At 46.8% G+C, this 20,550-nt stretch overlaps 2 protein-coding genes across 3 annotated transcripts in view; one reads left to right on the top strand and one right to left on the bottom strand.

Moving 5' to 3' along the window:
• Nucleotides 1–20,550, top strand: part of dhx9 (DEAH (Asp-Glu-Ala-His) box helicase 9) — a 133,440-nt gene that overhangs the window by 27,272 nt on the left and 85,618 nt on the right. For both annotated transcript variants that reach the window (XM_072511240.1, XM_072511239.1), the window contains 4 exons: nucleotides 652–808; nucleotides 2,758–2,898; nucleotides 10,909–11,011; nucleotides 18,529–18,650. In XM_072511240.1, coding sequence (XP_072367341.1) covers nucleotides 698–808; nucleotides 2,758–2,898; nucleotides 10,909–11,011; nucleotides 18,529–18,650 — 477 coding nt within the window. In that variant the 5' untranslated portion in view covers nucleotides 652–697. The remainder of the gene's footprint in view (nucleotides 1–651; nucleotides 809–2,757; nucleotides 2,899–10,908; nucleotides 11,012–18,528; nucleotides 18,651–20,550) is intronic.
• LOC140426446 (small ribosomal subunit protein eS27-like) lies at nucleotides 11,430–11,943 on the bottom strand. The gene has a single exon (XM_072511242.1). The coding sequence runs from the start codon at nucleotides 11,926–11,928 to the stop codon at nucleotides 11,674–11,676; it is 255 nt and encodes an 84-aa protein (XP_072367343.1). The 5' UTR covers nucleotides 11,929–11,943; the 3' UTR covers nucleotides 11,430–11,673.

Raw genomic sequence — 20,550 nt, 5'->3', positions numbered from 1 at the left:
ACAGTAGCTTGGGAATCCTTGTTTTGCAGCCTGTACTCCTTTTTCTTTGTGAGTCAGAGTCCTTGTTTCAACAGGCTTTGCTCTCAGTTCGTGGCCAGCTTTCAGGCCTTGTTTTCAGGAATCCAACACCCACAGGCCTATTAAAGAGAGAGAGAGAGTTAACTGGATTTTTTTTTTTTTGTTGAGAAGCTGAACAGCAGTTTGCTGGAGAGGATTTTGCTGGACCTTCCCCCCCGATGCTCAAACCAAAAGGTGAAACTACAATGGAGCCTTGTGGCTCTGAAAAACATTCCAGTGGGGGAATGTCAGTCACCACCTGTTATCAGGCAGAGCACAGCCTTCTGGCCAATTCATTGGCCACCAGTCACATTAGTCAAACATTGAGGCCAGATAATTTCCAATCACCAGTCTAAAACAGCACGGCCTTCTGGAAATCACTTTCCTCTGATTGAATAAAAATGGCAGGCTGCCTGAACGACGTGTTCATAAATCATCCATGGATCAAAAATGTAACGGCAAAAATACAAGAAAGGGGAATACTTTCAAAAGTGGGCTTTTTCCAAAATGTATTATTTATTTGCCTACCTGTCATGTAAACTCCTTTAATGTTTGTATTTTTGTTTTTTATTTAATGTTGTTCTATTTCCGCAGGGAGCAAATAATTAACATTGACACTGGCAGGGACTTGAACGGAACCATGACAGACATAAAGAACTTTCTGTACGCTTGGTGCGGAAAGCGCAAGGTCACTCCGGGTTATGACATCCGTGCAGCTGGTAACAAGAATAGACAAAAGTTTGTTTGTGAGGTATGATACTTTTAGTTTTCTGTTCCAATTGTATCCATGGAAAAATTAGGGGCGTGACTTTGAAACTGACTTGTTTGCAGAAGTGTATTGATTCAGGAATAAATCTGTCGAATGTGAAAGTTTGACCCATTCTGAGACCTCGACCTATGCTTTGATCATTATTGAAAGTTGATTTTGGACTTGTGGTAACTGAAATTCTCTATGTATATTTTAAATTTAATTTGGCTCCCTTTGTAAGATTGTGGAAAGATTTCTTTATGTAAAATCACTGTCCTTTCTCTTCTCCTCGTGGGCCTGATTGACATTTTGATTCCATGTGTTTTAGCCACGGAGGGCAATTTTAAAATTGCTTACATCCTCGACGCAACATAGTTGATTAATAGTCTTGAGTCTTCCTGCTAACTTGACGCAAAACTGTGGAAGACCATTTCTGTTCCTAAATTGCAGTCAGTTAACCCATTAGGTTGCCCCCTCAGCACTGCTGCCTCACGATGCCGAGGACCTGCATTCGGTCCCAGTCACTGTACATGTGGAGTTTGCACATTCATCCCGTGTCTGTGTTGGTCTCACCCACATAACCCAAAGATGTGCAGGGTAGGTGTTTAATCCATGCTAAATTGCCCCTGAATTGGAAAACTTTAAAGAAAAGGTTGCCCCCTCAGCTTCATGAATATTTGTCCTGCCTATGTGTAGCCAACTATAATGTTCATGCCATATAAAAAGCTAATCCTTGAAATATTGAGATAATGCAGCACAAATAGAGACAGAAACAAAATTAACATAGGTTATTCTGTTTTTATCTTACTCTGTTTTTATCTTACTCTGTTTTTCTCTTTCCACAGATGTTGTCAGAGCTGAGTTTTTCCCCCAAGTATTTTCTGCTTTAATTTCCGAATCCAACATTTGCAATATTTTGTTTTTCATGTTTTTGCCACTGTTGTATCTCAGCTAGTTTGCATGGAATGTTTCGTCTTAGCTAGTTTGCATGGAAGTGTATCCTGGTGCAAGCTCACTATTTATTTACCCTTCTTTCAAACCTGGGTAGTCAACAACTATCTGAAGAAGTATGTTTGGGAACAATTGAATAGGAATTTAGACTTCTGTATCCTAGGTCTCTGGTGTTTTGTTGCTTTTATGAGAGACCATATTTAAGAGTCTGTTTAAATTGGGCTAAATTTAGACTTTGTTGGTTTGAAATTTTGAGTGGCTTTGAATTGGATGGAATTATTGGTCTTAATACTACAGATCTAGTAGTTATTGTCATGATGGATAGGGTGGGGACCCAAGAAACATTATTTCAAGTACATACCCTCCTGATTCCTATCTCTGGTGAGCCAGACTGCAATTCACTTGCTTGGGGGAAGAAGATTCCTGAGTTAGGCTTAAAGGTAACCAAACAATGAATAGGTTAGTTAAACATTTTTATTATTCAGTAATAGGAAGACATAGAACAACTTATGTATGCAATAGCAATATAGAACAGCCACAAAATACGTTGGCTCAAGTACAATTAATATATTGTCTGTCAAATAGGCAGCCACACATAGCTGCTAAGCTTTCATTGCCCCTAGGGTTTGGTTTATATTCCCTTCTAATTTGCATCTAAGTCCTCCCCTCCTGCAACTGCCACCTATGTTCCAAATAAATTGTCAATTTTATCCCTTTCTACATCATCATTACCCCCCCCCCCCCCCCCCCCCCCCCCCCCCCCGGAAAAATGACCAATTTCAAAAGGGGCCCCATTCTTCTGTGACATTGTTGGCAACATTAGGATCATTATTTTCTAAGTGATCTGAAGTATCCACATCAAAATACAAATCTATCTTGTCGTATGTTCTAGTGTAAGCAAACACATTGTATAAGATAACTGCTTAAATGGACAGTCAACGAAAAAGCATTTGGAAAGAGGAAATGGAGACCGCATTCATCCACAATGCTATTTTGTTTAGGTTCGGATAGATGGATTTAATTACACTGGTATGGGAAACTCTACCAGCAAGAAGGATGCCCAGACAAATGCTGCCAGAGACTTTGTCAATTATCTTGTTAGGACTGGAGCAATGAAAGCCGATGAGGTTCCCAGTTTGAAGGTTAGTACATATTTACTAATTTCTTCCTTCAGACACCGTTGTTATACTGTGTACACGAACACGTATACTGACGCATCAGTCAGAAAGCATGAGCACGCGCTGGATGTTTTTGTAGTACATGAGGGCTGGTTGAAGGACCTGTTCGTTGCTGCTGCTGGGTTATGGGCACATGCTGTACCGTTTATTTTATATTTTTGAATTAAAGGTTATTAAGCATTTAAAACATGTACGTCCACTGTGTCCAGTTACTACAGTTTTTGCCAACGAGCAAATTCTGAGCTTCAGGCTGTTGATGAAGTTTTGATGCCTAGTTCAACTATTTTGCCATGTGTGCAGCGTTTCAGCGAAGTGAAGAGGGCTCCAACCCGTGTCCACGAGAGTAAGGTGAGGAAAAACAAGTAAGCGGCACCATGGTTAAGTTCAGGGCTATTAGTGAGTTTGTGGAGGGCCATGGGGACTGGACTGAACATGTGGGAAGGTTGGGACACTTTTTCTTGGCGAATGGGATTGCAGATAATAGGCTAAACAATGCTCAATTCTCCTGAGTTACAAGCTAATGAAGAATTGAGCAACACCACAGAAACAGGGCAGGAAAGAGGTTCTGCTTGGTGATTACGAACAGCTAGGGGCTAAATGGAAAAGTAGAACCTCAAAGGTAATTGTGAATTATTACCTGAGCAACAAACAAATTGAAGTAGGGTAACTAAGATTCGGGGCTCAAAGTCAAATGTGTGGTTCCATGATTGGTGTGGGAGAAATCGGTTTTGTTTCATGAGGCAATTTTCACCACTATTGCGGAGAGTGGAAGCTGGGACAGACTTAATCTGAATTGTGCTGAGATCAGTGTTCTGGCGAGTCATATAACAAGGGTAGTAGACTGGCCTTTTAACTAAATAGTCGTGCGAGGGGGAGAGGGATTGTGTGAGTGGAGATGTAGTAAATCAAAGGATAACAATGAGGTATTAGAGCAGAGCAGCGTTTAGGGTAAAGATAACCAAAGTGTGATTGGAAGGGACAAAGAATACAAACTTAGTGCACCAACAGATGAGGCCAAAAATGGTGAAAAGACAGGTATAAAGGCTTTATATCTGACTGCGTGGAACATCCTTCACAAAATAAATGAATTGTTAGCCAAGATAGAAATAAAGATATATGACCTGATAACCATATCGAAGACATGGCTGCAGGGAGTCCAAGACTGGGACTTGAACATTGAAGGGTGTTTGACATTTTGAAAAGATAAGCCTGGTAAGGTGGTGGAGCGGCACTGTTAATTTAGGATATATTTTTTTCAATATAAATTTAGAGTAGCTAATTATTTTTCTTTTCCAATTAAGGGGCAATTTAGCATGGCCAATTCACCTCACCAGCACATCTTTGGGTTGTGGGGTGAAACCGATGCAGACATAGATTATCATAGAATTTACAGTGCAGAAGGAGGCCATTTGGCCCATTGAGTTTGCACCGGCTCTTGGAAAGAGCACCCTACCCAAGGTCAACACTTCCACCCTATCCCCATAACCCAGTAACCCCACCCTAAGGGCAATTTTGGACACTAAGGGCAATTTATCATGGCCAATCCACCTAACCTGCACATCTTTGGACTGTGGGAGGAAACCAGAGCACCCGGAGGAAGCCCACGCACACACAGGGAGGATGTGCAGACTCCGCACAGACAGTGACCCAAGCTGGAATCGAACCTGGGACCGTGGTGCTGTGAAGCAATTGTGTTATCCACAATGCTACCGTGCTGCCCACTGGGGAGAATGTGCAAACTCCACACAGGCAATGACCCAGGGCCGGGATTCGAACCCGGGTCCTCAGCGCTACAGTCCCAGTGCTAACCACTGCGCCACATGCTGCCCCTAATTTCGGATGTCTTTAACATCTAGAAATCTATTTACCTCAGTCTTGAAAAACTCCAGCTGAGCCTGTACAGCCGAATGAGGTAGATAATTCACAAAGATTCACCACTCTTGAATAAAGAAATGTCTTCTCATCATAGTCCTAAATGGCCTACCTCTTATTTGAATGTGTCCCCTGGCTCTCAATGATGCTATCCCAAAGCATGCGTTTCATTGCAGTGCAATTTCTGTATTATGTTTCAAGGTGAACAGTGATCTGATCAGGATAGCTTTGATGTGCTCTATTTCTGCATTCCCCCACTATTTAGTTAAACACCCGTCCACCACCCTAGTTATATGACTGGGCAGAACGCTGATCTCAACACACTTCAGTAAAGGTAGGTTTGTGGTAGATTGTAGTGGACAACTCCTTAGAAGCATTTCTCAGCTAGTGCATTGAGGAAATGGAGCGCATTTGACTGCTCCATCTGGGAAGGGAACTTGAGCGCAGCGTGGAGTGTATTAAGGTGTGTAAGAAAATGGCTGTAGATTCAAACATCGTGAACACACCACCAACGTGTTGGAATTATTCATGGTGTGGGCATTCCATCAAACAATGTCTTTCTCGGACGGCAGAACGTGGGTGGCAGAAGAGAAGCGGCAGCTCGGACTGCGAAGCCAGAGACTAAAGCGCTCGGGAGCGGAGCCAACGAGCAGGAAAGAGAGAGAGAGGGGGGACCCCCCCCCAAGGCAACGGACCAGCAGCGACCATGTGGTGAGCGGCGAGACAAAGAGGGATTCCAGTCCGCGCCAGGAAACGTCCCTCCCAAACCCTCCTGACCCAGTGAGCAGGAAGGGGGAAAAGAAAAAGAGAAGGGGGAAAAATAAAAGTAAATAAATAAAGAGAGAAAGGAAGGAAAGGAGAAAGGTAACCAACCACATTCCCCCCCCCCAAAAAAAAGGGAAGCCTGAGGCAGTCCCAGCGAGAGCAGAGGAGTGGGGGAAGTGAGAGCAACTCCAGGGTAAGAAACAGCAGCGGGGAAAGAAAGAGACACACGGATGGCTGGAGGAAAGAAAAACACCAAGGTGAAGGGACAACGAGACGCGAGGGTAAGGCGCATGAGCACCGGACGCGCAGGCAAGCGGCCCTACAAGACGAGACGGAGGTACAGGCGAGGCTGAAAGGGAAAACGATGGCGGACCAAGCAGCGGAGCGTGAGCAGGACGCAGCGACCAGCATAAAGGAGGCACTCTGGTCAGAGCTCCAAGCAATGATGAAGGAGATGATGTACAAAATGCAGCAGACCATCGAAGGCCTGGAAAGGAAAGTGACGGCGCAGAAAAAAACGATTCTGGAGTTGGAGGGGGCCGCCTCGGACCAGAGCGACAGGGTGATAACCCTGGAAGCCGAGGTCAAAAGGTTAGTAACGGCCGAGGGGAGCCTAAGAGGGAAAGTGGAGGACCAGGCAAATAGGTCCAGATGGCAGAACATTAAAATAGTGGGTCTGCCAGAGGGGATAGAGGGCAGAGACTCAACAGGCTACATCACCCAAATGATGGGCAAGCTAGTGGGAAAGGAGGTATTCCCAAACCCACTAAAATAGACCGGTCGCTCTGACCCAAGCCCAAAGCCGGGGACCAGCCCAGAGAAATTATTGCGAAGCTGCACCGGTTCCAAGACCAGGAGAGAATCCTCAAGTGGGCCCGGCAAACAAAACTGAGCACATGGGGAGGGAAGACCATAAGGGTGTATCAGGACATTGGGGCGGACCTGACAAAAAAAGGGGCTGAACTCAACAAGGCAAAATCAGCACTGCACAACAGCCAGGTAAAATTTGGAATGTTATTACCGGCCGAACTCTGGGTAACATTTGAGGGGAAAGAGCTATATTTAAAACACCCCAGCGGCAGCTGATTAGTTGGTTAGAGCGAACAAGCTGGGTGAGGAGCACACGCAACCACAATGAAAGACATGGAGACGGAAAAGGAAGGGAAAACCTGAACAAAGAGCGGAGGACAGACCGCAAACCAGGACAATGGATTCATGAACTGTGCACATGTGTGTTATGCCTTGCGCGGGACTGTGCTGTCTTGTTTCAGAGCTTGTCTCCTCTCTCAATGCAATGGCGGTGGGGGGGGGGGGGGGGGGGGGGGGGGAGAAAGAGTGGAGCAAGGGAAATGAGGGTGAGGAAAGCTAACAGGAGGGCGAGACAAGGGCCAGTAGGAGAAAGGTTAAACAGGGCCAGAACTGGACGAATACTGAGAGGAGGGCCACCGTACTAGCGAGGAGGGCCAGCACGGGGGAACAGGAAGGAAGGAGGGCCACGGCGCCCCTCTCAGGGGAGGGGGAGTGCCTGACACAAGGAGGGGAGGGGGGGGACAAAGGGACAGGGGCTAAGGGGTGGAGAGCAGTCGAGCGGAGAACGCAGAACAAAAGAGAAGCAAAGAAGGGTGAGATAGTGAAGCAGTACAGACATAGACCTCAGCGGGCATGGAGCAGGGCGTGGAACCAAGAGGGAGCAGCAAACAGCCACTTGAGAGGTAGTCAGGGCGGAGGGAGACCCCGGAGCGCAGGGGCGCACCCGTGTGGCGTACACACAGCTGGTGGCCACATTGGATGCCCCCTGGGCAAAGGGAAACCCCTGAGCGCTGGGGCCCGACCACATGGTGAGAGGGGTGACCCTGGCCATTTTGGACAGCCCCCTAGCAAAGGAAAACCCCGGAGTGCATGGGGCACGTCCACCAGGTAGATATGGGTGATCCCACAGGACCGGGGGGTCAGAAACCCCCCCACCAGGATTGTTACCTGGAATGTAAGGGGACCCAACAGCCCAGTGAAAAGATCCAGAGTATTCGCCCACCTAAGAAGCCTAAAAGCAGACATAATCTACCTACAAGAGACACACCTGAGGGAGAAGGACCGACTGCTGGTAAGGAAGGGCTGGGTGGGCCAGACGTATCATTCATGCTATGGGACGAGGGGTAGCAATATTAATTAGCAAAAGGACGAGGTTTATGGGAACCAAGACAGTTACAGACTCAGGGGGAAGGTATGTCATGGTCAGTGGCGTCCTGGAAGGGGCACCTGTCGTACTGGTAAATGTGTACGCTCCCAACTCAGACAACTCAGAATTCATAAAGAAGACCATGGCGGAAATCCCCGACCTTGACACACACCGACTGATTATGGGGGGGCAACTTTAACTGAATGCTGGACCCAGTGACCGACCGATCAAACCCCAGAACGGGGAAAACGTCTGGCATGGCTAGGGAACTAGGGACCTTCATGGAACAGATGGGGGCGGTGGACCCATGGAGGTTCCTGCACCCGGGAGAAAAGGAGTTCTCGTTCTTTTCGCAGGTGCACAAGGTATACACCCGTATCGACTTTGCAGTGGGGAAATCGGTGCTTCCAGGGATCACGGGAACGGACTACTCCGCGATCGTTATCTCTGACCACGCTCCACATTATATGGATGTGAGGTTGGAGACAGGCTGGGCCCAGCGCCCAACATGGAGGCTGGACACTGACCTGGCCGACAAGGCTTTCTGCCGAAAAATCTCGCAGGCCATGGGCGATTATGTTAGTAACAACCAAAACGGGGAGGTCTCTCCCTCCACGTTTTGGGAGGCACTGAAGGCCGTGATCAGAGGTGAGATCATAGCCTACAAGACAAGTAGAGATAGGGAAGAGAGGGTGGCCAGGCAACAGCTGGTGGACTCCATTCTGGAAGTCGATAGAAAGTACTCCGAGGCCCCGACCGTAGAGCTGCTGGCGGAGAGGAAAAAGCTGCAAATGGACTTTAACCTGCTATCCACTAGGAAAGCAATGTACCAACTCCGCCAGACACGGGGGACCTTTTACGACCACTGAGACAAAGCTGGCCACCTACTGGCTCACCAGTTGGGAAAGCAGGCAGCCACGAGGGAAATGGCGCAGGTTAAGGATAGCAAAGGCAGACTGGTAACAGAGCCAAATGAGGTCAATCGGTCATTCGAGACCTACCGGAGATTGTACACTCAGAGCCCCCCGATGGGGATGTGGGAATGAAACAGTTCCTAGACAGACTGGAACTACCAGTGGTGGGGGAATACAGACAGGGGGAGCTGGAAGCACCAATAGACCTGGGAGAAATCATGGAGAGCATCAGCTCCATGCAGGCGGGTAGGCATCGGGACCCGACAGGTTCCCGGTGGACTTCTACAAAACATTCGGACCAGTCCTGGCCCCACACTTAAGTGACATGTTCGCAGACTCACTGGCAGGGGGCACCCTGCCCCCAACGCTAGCCCAGGCCACAATCTCACTAATACCCAAAAAAGATAAAGACCTGACGGATTGTGGATCATACAGACCCATTTCACTGCTAAACGTGAATGCGAAAATATTCGCAAAGGTCCTGGCCAAAAGGCTGGAGGGCTGCGTACCAGAGGTGGTGGCAGAGGACCAAATGGGCTTTGTCAAGGGTAGGCAGCTCACAGCGAACATCAGGTGGCTGCTGAATGTGACAATGACCCACCCCCGGGAGAGAACACCAGAGGTGATCGCCTCCCTGGACGCAGAAAAGGCCTTCGACAGAGTCGAGTGGAGCTACCTCCTCGAGATACTGGACCGGTTTGGGCTAGGAGCGGGATTCACCGCCTGGATGAGGCTCCTGTACAACGCTTCCAAAGCGAGTGTCCGAACTAACACCACCAGCTCTGAATACTTCCAGCTACAGAGAGGAACAAGACCGGGGCAGCCCTGTCCCCACTCTTGTTCGCACTAGCGATCGAACCTCTGGCGATAGCCCTGCGGGACGCAAAAAGCTGGAAGGGAATCCCGAGAGGAGACCGAGAGCACAGAGTCTCCCTCTATGCAGATGACCTACTCCTCTGTGTCTCGAAGCCACAGGAGGGACTCTAGGCAATACTGCAAATACTGAAAGAGTTTGGAATGTTCTCGGGCTACAAACTTAACCTGGGCAAAAGAGAGACATTCCCAGTAAACCCAAAAAGGGGCGGGTCAGAGCTGAAGGGGCTCCCGTTCAAAACGGCCCAGAAGAGATTCTGTTACATGGGGATCCAAATAGCCAGAGATTGGACACAGATCCACAAGTGGAACCTGACCAGCCTGGTGGAGGAAGTAAGAAAGAACCTCCAACGGTGGGGCTCACTCCCACTCTCCCTGGCGGGAAGAGTGCAGACGATCAAGATGAACGTACTGCCAAGGTTCCTCTTCCTGTTTAGATCCATCCCGATCTTCATCCCCAAGGCCTTTTTCCAAAACATAGACAGGCTAATCATGGCGTTCGCACGCCGGAGAATCCTGCTCGGCTGGCGATGGGCAGCACCACCCAAAGCTGCAGACTGGCTTGCTGACCTCTTGGAATTTTTCCACCTGGAGAAGATTAAGTATGCCATCCGAGGGTCAGAGGAAGACTTCCTGGATACTTGGGGGCAGTTCTTTGGTCTCTTCGAGGTCAGCAATGAGGAGTAAGCCGGGGGGGCGGGGGGGAGAGAAAAAAAGATGAAGAACCAAAAGACTGCGCAACCCGGGGGGGGGGGGGAGAAAAATGGGGAAACCACAAGAGAAGAGGAAGGGTGCTGAAACCAATGGGGATGGGGGGAAATCATAGACATGGAGGGCAGCAAAATGTATGTACAGTTAGTCAAATGAAGGACAAAACACACCTCTCTAAAATAAAGCAAATTGGCGCGGACAAGAAAAATGTAATGTATATAAGTAACAACTGTTTATAAATATGAGAAAAGCCGATAAAAAGATTTTCCAAAAAAAGTCTCTAGCTGGGCCTAGAGAGGATCACATGACTGTACCATCTACTTGGCCATTCATAGAGCCGTCGTGTCAATCAATCTGCATCTTTTTCGGCCGTGGTATAAATTTTACATTCTTGCATTTATCAGGATGAGTGCAAGACAAAAGGCTTTAGCAAAGTACCTCGTTTCAGCAATATCAACGTTTATGTAAACTTATGTGCTTAATTTCAACTGGTTCCTTTTTTCAAGTACTTGATTGGGGCAGTAATTGTATAGCTTCAATTAATACTACTCGTTACACTAATCTGTCCGACTTGCCCATATATGTAGATGTATGTTGATAGGTACTTCATAGATGTAAATTATTTAATTAAACATTGATGGTTACTTTCTTTAATTTTGATAGGGAATTGAACCTGATGCTGTTGATAGTGATCAAAGTGTTGTCCCAGGAGAATTGCCACCTGGTGTTCCCACTGCTCCTCACTTGGCTATAAAGAGTGAAACAGGTAAGCCTTTCTGCACTTTTTTAGAAGTAGGATTTATTTCAGGAATTCACATTACACTTTTATCAAATTCCTTCATGTTTGGGAAATTCTTTCATGTTTTGGAGATGTTTGCTTATTCAAGTGGAACTGCAATAAAGTGTTTTATTTAGTGAAAAATAAATTAACATTTTCACCACATAAGCCGAAACAGTCAGGTTCATATAGCAATATCTGCTTGTGAGATTACTCATTCATCTACTTGGGTTATTCTTTTTATACTTCATGCTGAATTTGTTGCAATTACTTCCCTCACAGTTCAGAATTTTTCAGATACAATGTGCACTAATATTCTGACATCCATTTATTTGCATGAACAAACACATTACATTGAAATATGTAGACTATCTGGCCAAAGGCTTGAGTCTCTTGGAAGGAACTTTTTTTTAAAAAAAAATTTTATTTGACAATTCTTCACAAATCACACAAACCCAGCAAGGTCCAAAAATGCTTCTATAAACCAGGGTGGGCAAAGCTTCGGGACACTGACACACCCCCTCTCTCCCCTGTCCATCTCTCCTGTGCCGCCATCCAGATGCCAAGGGAGTGAATCAGTACCCCTCAGCCAGTCTCTCGATGCCCGGTTGTGTGGAGCCGTGCCCACCCTCAAAGGCCAACTTTCATTTTTAGTGCTGCTTTCTTCTGAAGGAACAGCCTTCTGTTAACCTGGCTTTTCCTCCGGTGGGCTGGCAGAGAACAGTGGAGCAGCCGACGCACAGCACGACAGTCTGTGCGTGGCTGAACACAGTAGTGATTTTGTAGCAACCGGGACATTTGACATCCATGAAGTAAGGGTTGGGACTTTGCACCAGATGCTTCTTCTTGTGTTTCCGCTTCTCCTCCTCGGGAGACGGATGCAATAAATCTTTAGCCAGAGGCATCTTTCGCGTGGAGCCGCTCGCGTGGAAAAGGAAGGCAGGCCGGCCGAGTGCCCCCTCTTGGAAAGAACTTGTACAGTATTTTATTGTAGTGTCATATGGAAAACATTGAAAGTTGCAACAACTATAAAAAAAAAAAAAAAAAAAGATGTTTGACCAAGTACATAGATGCACTAATAATCTTTCTTGAGAATTTCTCAGCTATTTTACCATCCCCAAAGAAATGTACAGCACAGGAACAGGCCCATCGGCCCTCCAAGCCCGTGCCGACCATGCTGCCCGACTAAACTACAATCTTCTACACTTCCTGGGTCCGTATCCCTCTATTCCCATCCTATTCATGTATTTGTCAAGATGCCCCTTAAATGTCACTATCGTCCCTGCTTCCACCACCTCCTCCGGTAGCGAGTTCCAGGCACCCACTACCCTCTGTATAAAAAAAAAAAACTTGCCTCGTACATCTACTCTAAACCTTGCCCCTCTCACCTTAAACCTATACCCCTAGTAATTGACCCCTCTACCCTGGGGAAAAGCCTCTGACTATCCACTCTGTTTATGCCCCTCATAATTTTGTAGACCTATTATCAGGTCGCCCCTCAACCTCCGTTGTTCCAGTGAGAACAAACCGAGTTTATTCAACCGCTCCTCATAGCTAATGCCCTCCATACCAGGCAACGTTCTGGTAAATCTCTTCTGCAGCCTCTCTAAAGCCTCCACATCCTTCTGGTAGTGTGGCGACCAGAATTGAACACTATATTCCAAGTGTGGCCTAACTAAGGTTCTATCCAGCTGCAACATGACTTGCCAATTCTTATACTCAATGCCCCAGCCAATGAAGGCAAGCATGCCGTATGCCTTCTTGACTACGTTCCCCACCTGTGTTGCCCTTTTCAGTGACCTGTGGACCTGTACACCTAGATCTCTTTGACTTTCAATACTCTTGAGGGTTCTACCATTCACTGTATATTCCCTACCTGCATTAGACCTTCCAAAATGCATTACCTCACATTTGTCCGGATTAAACTCCATCTGCCATCTCTCCGCCCAAGTCTCCAAACAATCTAAATCCTGCTGTATTCTCTGACAGTCCTCATCGCTATCCGCAATTCCACTAACCTTTGTGTCATCTTGCAAACTTACTAATCAGACCAGTTACATTTTCCTCCAAATCATTTATATATACTACAAACAGCAAAGGTCCCAGCACTGATCCCTGCGAAACACCACTGGTCACAGCCCTCCAATTAGAAAAGCATCCTTCCATTGCTACTCTATGCCTTCTATGACCTAGCCAGTTCTGTATCCACCTTGCCAGCTCACCCCTGATCCCGTGTGACTTCACCTTTTGTACTAGTCTACCATGAGGGACCTTGTCAAAGACCTTACTGAAGTCCATATAGACAACATCCACTGCCCTACCTGCATCAATCATCTTTGTGACCTCCTCGAAAAACTCTTATCAAGTTAGTGAGACACGACCTCCCCTTCACAAAACCATGCTGCCTCTCACTAATACGTCCATTTGCTTCCAAATGGGAGTAGATCCTGTCTCGAAGAATTCTCTCCAGTAATTTCCCTACCACTGAAGCAAGGCTCACCGGCCTGTAGTTCCCTGGATTATCCTGACTACCCTTCTTAAACAGAGGAACAACATTGGCTATTCTCCAGTCCTCCGGGACATGACCTGAAGACAGTGAGGATCCAAAGATTTCTGTCAAGGCCTCAGCAATTTCCTCTCCAGCGTCCTTCAGTATTCTGGGGTAGATCCCATCAGGCCCTGGGGACTTATCTACCTTAATATTTTTTAAGACACCCAACACCTCGTCTTTTTGGATCTCAATGTGACCCAGGCTATCTACACACCCTTCTCCAGACTCAACATCTACCAATTCTTTCTCTTTGGTGGATACTGATGCAAAGTATTCATTTAGTACCTCACCTATTTCCTCTGGCTCCACACATAGATTCCCTTGCCTATCCTTCAGTGGGCCAACCCTTTCCCTGGCTACCCTCTTGCTTTTTATGTACGTGTAAAAAGCCTTGGGATTTTCCTTAAGCCTATTTGCCAATGACTTTTCGTGACCCGTACTAGCCCTCCTGACTCCTTGCTTAAGTTCCTTCCTACTTTCCTTATATTCCACACAGGCTTCGTCTGTTCCCAGCCTTTTAGCCCTGACAAATGCCTCCTTTTTCTTTTTGACGAGGCCTACAATATCTCTCGTTATCCAAGATTCCCGAAAATTGCCGTATTTATCCTTCTTCCTCACAGGAACATGCTGGTCCTGAATTCCTTTCAATTGACACTTGAAAGCCTCCCACATGTCAGATGTTGATTTGCCCTCAAACATCAGCCCGTAATCTAGGTTCTTCAGTTCCCGCCTAATATTGTTATAATTAGCCTTCCCCCAATTTAGCACATTCACCCTAGGACCACTCTTAACCTTGTCCACCAGCACTTTAAAACTTACTGAATTGTGGTCACTGTTCCCGAAATGCTCCCCTGCTGAAACTTCTACCACCTGGCCGGACTCATTCCCCAATACCAGGTCCAGTACCGCCACCTCCCTAGTTGGACTGTCTACATATTGTTTTAAGAAGCCCTCCTGGATGCTCCTTACCAACTCTGCCCCGTCTAAGCCCCTGGCACTACGTGAGTCCCAGTCAATATTGGGGAAGTTGAAGTCTCCCATCACCACAACCCTGTTGTTTTTACTCTTTTCCAAAATCTGTCTACCTATCTGCTCCTCTATCTCCCGCTGGCTGTTGGGAGGCCTGTAGTAAACCCCCAACATTGTGACTGCACACTTCTTATTCCTGATCTCTACCCATATAGCCTCACTGCCCTCTGAGGTGTCCTCCCGTAGTACAGCTGTGATATCCACCCTAATGAATAGCGCAACTCCGCCACCCCTTTTACATCCCCCTCTATCCCGCCTGAAACATCTAAATCCTGGAACGTTTAGCTGCCAATCCTGCCCTTCCCTCAACCAGGTCTCTGTAATGGCAACAACATCATAGTTCCAAGTACTAATCCAAGCTCTACGTTCATCTGCCTTACCCGTAATACTTCTTGCATTAAACCATATGCACTTCAGGCCACCAGACCCGCTATGTTCAGCAACTTCTCCCTGTCTGCTCTGCCTCAGAGCCCCACTGTCCCTATTCCCTAGTTCTCCCTCAATGCTCTCACCTTCTGACCTATTGCTCCCGTGCCCACCCACTTGCCATACTAGTTTAAACCCTCCCGTGTGACACTAGCAAACCTCGCGGCCAGGATATTTATGCCTCTCCAGTTTAGATGCAACCCATCCTTCTTATATAGGTCACACCTGCCCCGGAAGAGCTCCCAGTGGTCCAGATAATGGAAACCCTCCCTCCTACACCAGCTGTTTAGCCACGTGTTTAGCTGCTCTATCTTCCTATTTCTAGCCTCACTGGCACGTGGCACAGGGAGTAATCCCGAGATTACAACCCTAGAGGTCCTGTCTTTTAACTTTCTGCCTAGCTCCTTGAACTCCTGCTGCAGGACCTCATGCCCCTTCCTGCCTATGTCGTTAGTACCAATATGACACCAATAGTGTCATCTGCAAATTTACTCACCAGTAGTTAGGAATGGGAACATATTTTGGCTATGCCAGCATGCTCACATGCCATGAATGAAGGTATTTTTAAAAAAACTACATGTGACTGCAGTTGTTCAAGAAAGGGGCTCACCACCGGCTTCTCCAGTAATTGGGAATGGACAAGAGATTTTGGCCATGCCAGCCCGCTCACATACCTGAATGGATGTTTTTTTTAAAAAACACTTGCTGGCATCCGTCAGTTTGCTCTACATTATTGTATGATATGCAAATGTTTAGGGAAGCATTGCTAACACAAAACTTAAGATACATTTTCTGTTGGGCAGCCAGCTTCATGAAAAATGTGGATGTGTTGCAAATTTGTTTAACTCCATTATATATTTTTTCTCACTATGTCTTACAATCTGCTCACCCTTTCTTGATGTGGTCAGTGACTATGCAAAATCAGCACTATTGGACATTTTAATGGAGGTGTTCAAAATCTTGAATTGCTTTGTTAGATTCTCTTGGCAGTCACCTGTATTGTGTGACAATTATTTACACCATGACTAATTCTCTGCCCCATCTTGGCATGGCAGTCTCTGCCGCATTTTCTGCAGATGAAAGTAGTGGACCGATAAAATGCAAGCTTTGCTGAACACTTTTGTCTTGGCTATCTTCTCCGGTAGTTGATCCTTCCCTTTTCGCCGTGCCTCTTCCAATGCTCTTCCAGGTAGTTGGCCTCCAGAGGCCGCGATCGTCGGCGACTGACGCCAAGTTGTCTGTATTGATGCCCACAGTCTCCGTATTTTAATATCTCATTTGCAGATATTTTGTCGCGGAGGTGTAGATGTCCACTGGGTCATGATCCAGTGGCCAGTTTTCTGTATCGAACAATTTTAGATATACAGTTGTCATCCATCCGATGACCATGGCTGAACCAGCGCAGACGTCATTAGCTTAGAAGTGAGTGTATTGCTGGTGGAATTTGCACCCTCTAATTCATGGACTTTGTCCTGTCAAGAGATGCTGAGGATGTATCAGAAACAGCGAAAGTGGAAATTATTAAGCCTTTTCTCATGCCTAGCATATGTTGTCCAGATCTCACCATTATAGATGAATGCACTGATGGCGCAGACTTGGTCGACTTCTAGTTTGGTTTTCCCAGTCAGGTTGCTGCTGTTCCGCACTCTTGCTCAGCTTGGACATAACAGGTGTAGCTTTTGAAATACCTGTTGATTTCAGCATCAAGCAAGAGATTGATTGTTGGTGATTATGGAGCCAAGATATATGAAACAATCGAAACCCCCACATTGCCAGTGCTGATTTTTAAAAAATATTCTTTCACAGGATGTTGGTAATGCTGACTCGGTCAGTATTTTGTTGCCCATCCCAAATTGCCCTTGAGGTGTTTGATGGCAGAATGGCAACATCTTTGACTTTGATATGTGTCTTCCTGGTGCTGATTTTCAAACCAAACTCATTACACATGTGAGTGTCTGCCAGTTTTAGCTGCAGGTATTCCTCTACATGGAATGCGAGTGCGGTATCATTGTGTAGAGAAACTGAGTTATGGACTTGGCCTGTCATTGCCTTGGATTGTAGGCAGGCATGACTGAGCACCTTTCCGTTTGTTCTGGAATGTTAGATGACATGATGACAGAGTAAATAAGGGGAAACTGTCCATTGGCAGAAGGGTTGACGGGTAAACGGTGACAAAATTCATAATGCTGAAGTGCAAAGGGACTTGGGAGTCCTAGTCCAGGATTCTCTGAAGGTAAACTTGCAGGTTGAGTCCGTAATTAAGAAAGCAAATGCCATGTTATTTATCTCAAGAGGCTTGGAATATAAAAGCAGGGATGTACTTCTGAAGCTTTATAAAGCACTCGTTAGGCCCCATTTAGAATACTGTGAGCAATTTTGGGCCCCACACCTCAGGAAGGACATACTGGCACTGGAGCGGGTCCAACAGAGATTCACACGGATGATCCCAGGAATGGTAGGCCTAACATACGATGAACGTCTGAGGATCCTGGGATTATATTCATTGGAGTTTAGGAGGTTGAGGGGAGATCTAATAGAAACGTACAAGATAATGAATGGCTTAGATGGGGTGGACGTAAGGAAGTTGTTTCCATTAGCAGGGGAGACTAGGACCCGTGGGCACAGCCTTAGAATAAAAGGGAGTCATTTTAGAACAGATGAGGAGAAATTTCTTCAGCCAGAGAGTGGTGGGTCTGTGGAATTCATTGCCACAGAGGGCGGTGGAGGCGTTGAGTGTCTTTAAGACAGAAGTTGATAAATTCTTTATTTCTCGAGGAATTAAGGGCTATGGAGAGAGAGCGGGTAAATGGAGTTGAAATCAGCCATGATTGAATGGTGGAGTGGACTCGATGGGCCGAATGGCCTTACTTCCGCTCCTGTGTCTTATGGTCTTATAACTGGAGATCACAGATTTAAGATGATTGACAAAAGAACCAGGGGTGACATGGAACTTTTTAAGCCCAACAAGTTGTTGTGATGGGTAATGCACTGCCTAAAAGTATGGTGGAAGTAGATTTAATAGAGAATTGGATAAATATCTGAAAAGGGAAATAATATAATTGGAAAATGGGAAAGGAGCATGATGAATTGAATAGCTGTATCAAAAAGCCAGAACAGGCCCAGTAGTAGGCTTGATGTCCTCTTCCTGTGCTGTTTCATTTTATGATTATATAGAGGAGGTCTATTGGGTTTGATCAGGATTTAAATGTGCTAAGTTTAAATCTCCAAGCACCACACGTTGATTGAATCTAATAAGCTAGTTTATGCATTATTATGCCATGGCCATCTCTTGTAAGCCCAGTGAAAACAGTTATTTGCCACAAGTCTAAATGTCTCGGTTTGAATTGATAAGTAGTATATATGTATGCAGTATATGTGCATTAGGCACCAGCAACACACAGGCAATATCAGAGTGCCTTTGAACTTGACCTCTAAGCTTAATTGAGGCTAAAAGGGTAATGATCTTTAATAAGTATTGCTTAAAATTTTGCCATTGTAGATTCTGGCTGTGGAGGACGCGGGGGAGGAGGACGTGGGGGAGCAGGATTCAGTGGTTATTGGGAACGTGGAGCCAATCTAAAGGAGTATTATGAGAAGAGAGATGAACAGGAAGCCCAAGCAGTAAGTAGAGCTGTGCAGTGACTGTCTTTAATAATTTATTAATCTTTATTGTCACAAGTGGGTTTACATTAACACTGCAATGAAGTTACTGTGAAAAGCCCCTAGTCGCCACATTCCGGCGCCTGTTCCGGAACATGGGGAGAATTCAGAATGTCCACAAATTACCTAACAGCACGTCTTTCAGGACTTGTGGAAGGAAACCGGAGGAACCCCACGCAGACACAAGGAGAACATGTAGACTCTGCACAGACAGTGACCCAAGCTGGGAATCAAACCTGGGACCCTGCCGTTGTGAAGCAACAGTGTTAACTACTATGCTACCCATTAATAATTAAGTATGATCACTGAGGTAGTTTGAGAGATACTTTCTGCATAACACGTACTAATAAGTACAGACAAAATTGCATTTTCCCTCAAGAAAAACACAATGTTGGAAATAGGAAATAAATACAGAAATACACAGGCCTGGTTGCATCTGTAGAGTGAAACAGTTAACATTTCAGGTTGCATGGAACATTGTCTGGTGTTGCAATTTTTGATTTAAAAAATAAATCAATTTAGAGTACCCAATTCGACTTCCGGGTGCGGCTATGCAGAGCTAGGTCGCACATTCGGCAGCTCCTGCTTGGAACGGACTTTTGGGCTCTTTTACAGGGCCCCCACGGCATTTGTTTGACATTTCCCGGTGTGGGAAGAAGGCGGCAATATTCCCCCGACAGTGTCCCCCAGGAAGGGTATGTCTCTTGGTTGCCAGACACACGCAGGAACAGTGAAAGATTTGGCTGCAACTACAGGATAAACAGGGCCTCTTCCAGCATGCAGGCGGGGGAAGGGCAAGCTTAAAGCTGCAAGCTGACCTGAGGGCCTGTATCAAAGGTGAATTCTAGCAGCAGAGGGAACAACTGTGAAAAGACCTCATCAAGGCCACTGAAGGGACTTCCGGTTGCGGTGATGCCTAGCTAGCCGCACGCTTCGGCGGCTCCAGCTCCGACGGACCTTCGGGCTCTTTTAAGAGCCCCAACGGGGAATTTTTCGACGACGCAACCCGGTGTGGGGCGTGTGAGAAGGGAGTCCCCCCCAAACGAAGGAGGAAAAAACCGGCGGCGGCGGCTGCAGCGCGAGGAATCGTCGACCAAAGGGTCAGAAAGAGAGAAGTACAAGATGGCGGCGGAGAAAGCGCAGGCGACATGGGGGCCTGAGCATGAAATTGTGAGACGGTGCGTGGAGCTGCTGAAGAGGGAGGTGCTGACCCCGTTGCTACAGGCAATTGAGGGGCTCAAGGAGACATTAAAGACCCAGGAGACAGAGCTCCGCGTGGTGGAGCAGAAGGTGACAGATAATGAGGACGAGATCCTGGGCCTGGCGGTTAAGACACAGACGCACGAGGCACTTCATAAAAAGTGTACTGAAAGGATCGAAGCCCTAGAAAATGGAGCGCGAAGGAAGAACCTTCGGATACTGGGTCTCCCTGAGGGTGTGGAAGGAGTGGACTGTGGAGCGTACGCAAGTACGATGCTGAGCTCACTGATGGGTGCTGAGGCCCCTACGGGCCCCTTGGAGGTGGAGTGGGCAAATCGGATTCCGGCGAGAAGACCAAAAGCGGGAGAACCACCCAGGGCGATAATCGTGCGATTTTACCGCCTTAAGGATAGAGAAGAGGTCCTGAGATGGGCTAAAAAGGTGCGGAGTAGCAGATGGGAGAATGCAGTGGTACGGGTATACCAGGATTGGAGTGCGGAGGTGGCGAGAAGGAGGGCGAGCTTCAACCGAGCCAAAGAGGTGTTGCATAAAAGGAAGGTCAAGTTCGGGATGCTGCAGCCGGCAAGACTATGGGTCACGTATCAGGAGAGACACCATTATTTCGAGACGGCGGAGGAAGCATGGACCTTCATCAAAGAAG

Source organism: Scyliorhinus torazame, chromosome 7, assembly GCF_047496885.1.
Source record: "Scyliorhinus torazame isolate Kashiwa2021f chromosome 7, sScyTor2.1, whole genome shotgun sequence".
NCBI lineage: Eukaryota > Metazoa > Chordata > Chondrichthyes > Carcharhiniformes > Scyliorhinidae > Scyliorhinus > Scyliorhinus torazame.
Note: the sequence above shows the minus strand (reverse complement) of the source record. Positions and strands in the feature narration are given on the sequence as shown.